Source organism: Trichechus manatus, unplaced genomic scaffold (assembly GCF_000243295.1).
Source record: "Trichechus manatus latirostris isolate Lorelei unplaced genomic scaffold, TriManLat1.0 scaffold00024, whole genome shotgun sequence".
NCBI lineage: Eukaryota > Metazoa > Chordata > Mammalia > Sirenia > Trichechidae > Trichechus > Trichechus manatus.
This window is the reverse complement of record NW_004443960.1, coordinates 18,944,536-18,948,492: the sequence shown is the minus strand read 5'-3', so window position 1 is coordinate 18,948,492 and position 3,957 is coordinate 18,944,536. Positions and strand designations below refer to the sequence as shown.

General features: G+C 42.1%; 1 protein-coding gene across 1 annotated transcript in view; it reads right to left on the bottom strand.

The window, feature by feature from the left end:
* Window positions 1–1,725: 1,725 nt before the first annotated feature.
* LDAF1 (lipid droplet assembly factor 1) overlaps window positions 1,726–3,957 on the bottom strand; it is a 40,215-nt gene continuing 37,983 nt past the window's right edge. Inside the window, exon 5 of the mRNA XM_023728517.1 lies at window positions 1,726–2,194. Coding sequence (XP_023584285.1) covers window positions 2,173–2,194 — 22 coding nt within the window. The 3' untranslated portion in view covers window positions 1,726–2,172. The remainder of the gene's footprint in view (window positions 2,195–3,957) is intronic.

Sequence of the window (3,957 nt, the reverse complement as noted above, 5' to 3'; positions counted from 1 at the left end):
ACTGTGTAATTTCAATAAGAAAACTTTTAATTGATAAAAGAATTAATAAATATTAACTCTTCTGGGGCCCCTTTCACACACTGGTAGTGGAATTGTGAATTCTCACAACCATCCTAAAATGCAGTGTAACACTGGGTACCTGATGCCTTCAAAATGCTGACACCCCTTCATTCAGCCCAATCCTACTTCTAGCCATCTACCCTAATGAAATGACCACACCTGCATCCAAAGACCTGGTGAGAGCACTTTCATTGGGACAGGATGGATTACAGTGAAAATGTGACAAGAGCTCAATGACCCATGGTAGCGGGATTGTGTAACTAGTGTAAACCGTTACAGTGGAGGCAGCTCCTAAAAGTCATATAAGTTTCAAAGACATTTCAGAACACAGAAAATGCTCTTAATGTAACGTTAAGTGGAAAGACGCAGAAACTGGTCATTTCTACGCTGTGTCGTAAAGAGTGTATGTTTCTGCACAGAGACAGAATGAAAAAACGCTTCATGAAAATATCACAGAATCGAAAAACAGGAATTTCTAAAGGGGGCTGTAAACCATCACTCTATCAACTTCCTTGACAGCTATTTCTGGGACTCCAAACACCGAATTCTGTCTTCACTCCAGCGTTGAGGGTGGGGGCGCTTTCCTCCTCCTTTTTACCAAAGCCTTGGCTGGACTCTCGGGTGACAGGCCCAGGAGGGGCCTGGCTTCCTCTTTTCCTTTCTTACTCCTACATATGATCTCCATGTTTCTTGTGTATTTTGACTTATTCGACCTAGTTTTTGTTTTTTGCTTTTCAGTTGCATTCCTTTACCCCCCGATCTGCAGTGGAATAAGCAGGAGGCGTAGAGTTTTCTGGCACTTATGCTACTCTTTTGAGACCCGGTGGAGGGGAAGGTGCCAGGTGCTGACACCTGCATGATTGTGTTTCAGCTTTTATAATTTTTAGTGCTTTGGTCTGTCCTATTGAAGTATTTTAAAAATTTCACTGCTTCTATTCTACAGGGTCAGAGGGCTGCAGGAGGGACCCCTCCTTGCCCAGGACAATCAGCCACGCACTGCCCCATCAGACCCCCTCCATCAGCACCCATGGGTAGTGGGCCACTGGCTCCACCCACATGTCTTCCCACCCCGGACCCTCCACCACACCCTCCACCACACCGTCCACCACACCCTCCACCACCTCCTCCCAGCTATGTTCCCCAACCTCAGCCAGAACCTCCTGCTCCTCCTCCCAGCTGGCCTCCCAAGGCTTGGCCAGAACCTCCACCACGTTGTGCACCCTGCTCTTCTCCCAAGCCTCCACCAGAGTGGTCACCTCCCCCATTCTTTTGTCCTCCCCCTCCTCCACCCTTTTGTCCTCCCCCTCCTCCAACCGGCTGGCATCCCCCTCCACAGCCTTTCAGGCCTCTCCCTCCCCCACCCGACTGGCGTCCTCCTCCCTCACCTGGCTGGTGTCCCTCTACCTTACCCGGTTGGCGTCCCCCACCGCTACCCGGCTGGTGTCCCCCTGCTCCACAATACAGGCCACGTGGGCCTCATCAGCGGTCTCCAGGGCATACTCATCGGTCTCGATGTCGGTGGCCTAGACCATCTACAGGCTTCTGGCCTCTGGAGACCATTGTAGAGTTACCGGAGCCTCCTCCAAGACCTTGATCACTATTGCATTGTATTGTATTATATTGTTGTTGATATTGTTAAATGGTCTCATTTTTCCTCCTTCAGTCTTCCTAACTGATAACATTTGAAAAAAATCTCACAACTGGTGTCTCTCATAAGTTGACTAGATGTAAGACAAGGACACAACCACTCAACAATAATATTTGTTTACTCAACAAACTCTTATCAAGCACCTGCTGTCTGCTATGACAAACAATAGACTCGACCCCTGTGTGCAACAATTGTCTTCAGGTCATCAGGCTGGAGAGGACATTAGGGCCCAACGAAGTCCCCTTTTACAGATGAAGAAACTAAGGTTGAGTGACTTGCCCCTAATCTCCCAGTACAGGTGCTCCAAGGCTATGCTCTTGACCATATTCTCATCTTATTCCACACATTCACAATCCCTTTCATGACTTCAACTGCCCTGTATATACTAGTGATTCCCATTTGTATATTAGGTCGAGACCTCTTAAGTTTTCATTCGTCAATATGTTGTCCACAAGAGACGTACTTTAGAGCCAAAACAGAGATAGGCTGAAAGAGAAAGGATGGAAAAAAAAAATATTCCGTGTAACCAAAATAGCTGGATGGCTATATTAACATCATACAAAACAGACTTTAGGTCAAAATCTATTACAAGAGAGAAAGACATTGTGTAATTATAAAAGGGTCAATTCATTAAGAAGATATAACCATTACATATGTACCTAACAACAGGGTCCCAAAATATACGAAGTATACATGACAGGATTGAAAGAAGAAATAGTTACATAGTCATGGCTGTTATTTCAATAACGGACAGAATATCTAGACAGAAGATCAGTAGGGAAATAGGATTTCAACAACACTATAAACCAACTAGACCAACAGACATATATAAACACTCCACCCAACATCAGTAGAACACACATTCTTCTTCAGTGCACATAGATCATTCTCCAGGATAGACTATATGCTACATCACTATCTTAGTTATCAAGTGCTGCTATAACAAATACCACAATTGGGTGGCTTTAACAAACAGAAATTTATTTTCTCACAGTTTAGGAGGACAGAAGTCAATCAGGGCACTAGCTATAGGGGAAGGCTTTCTCTCTCTGTTGGCTCTAGGGGCAGGTTCTTATGTCTTTTCAGCTTCTGTTTCTTGGTTCCTTGGAGGTCTCAGGTGGCATGGCATTTATCTTCCCCCATTCATACTTGCTTGCTCAATCTGCTGTTTTTATATCTCAAAAGAGATTGATTTAAGACATATCCTACACTAATGCTGCCTCATTAACATAAAAATAAAAACCCACTTCCAAATGGGATTATAACCTCTGGTACAGGGGTTGGGATTTGTAACACATACTTTTGAGGAACACAACTCAATCCATAACAATCACAAAACAATCTCAATAAATTTAAAAAGATTAAAATCATACAAAGTATCTTCTCTGACTACAATGGAATGAAACTAGAAATCAAGTAAGAGAATGAAAACTGGACATTACAGACATATGTGGAAATTAAACAACATATTATTAAACAACCAGTGGTCAAAGAAGAAACTAAAGGAATATCAGAAAATACTGAGAGATGAACAAAAATGAAAGTACAACATACCAAAACTTAAGAGATGTAGCAAGGGCAGGGCTTAGAGGGAAATTTACAGTTGTAAATGCCTACATTAAAAAAGAAATCAAATCATAAGCTAACTTTACAATTTGAGGAACTAGAAAAAGAAGGGCAAACTAATCCCAAGGCTACAAAAGGAAGGAAATAACAAAGATCAAAGAAGATATGAATGAAATATATAGAGAATAGCAAAATAATAGAAGAAAATCAACAAAACTAGAAGTTGGCTCTTTGAAAAGATCAGTAAAATTGACAAATCTCTAGCTAAACAGACAAAGAAAAAAGAGGAGATGCAAATGACTAAAAACAGAAATGAAAGCAGGGACATTACAAAAGAATCCATCTGCATTTACAGAGATGAAAATGTTTATAAGAATACTATGAACAATTGTACACCAACAAATTAGACAACTTGGACGAAATAGACACATTCCTAGAAACCCACAAACTACCTATATTGACTCAAGAAGAAATAGAAGATCTCAACAGATCCATAACAAGTGAAGTGATTGAATCAGTAATCAAAAACCTCCCAACACCTACTTTGGTGAGTGGCACCTGGGGTCTTAAAAGCTAATGAGCAGTCATCTAAGATGCATCAGTTGGTCCCAACCCACCTGGAATAAAGGAGAATGAAGAACACCAAAGACACAAAGTATTAGCCCAAGAGACAGAAAGGGCCA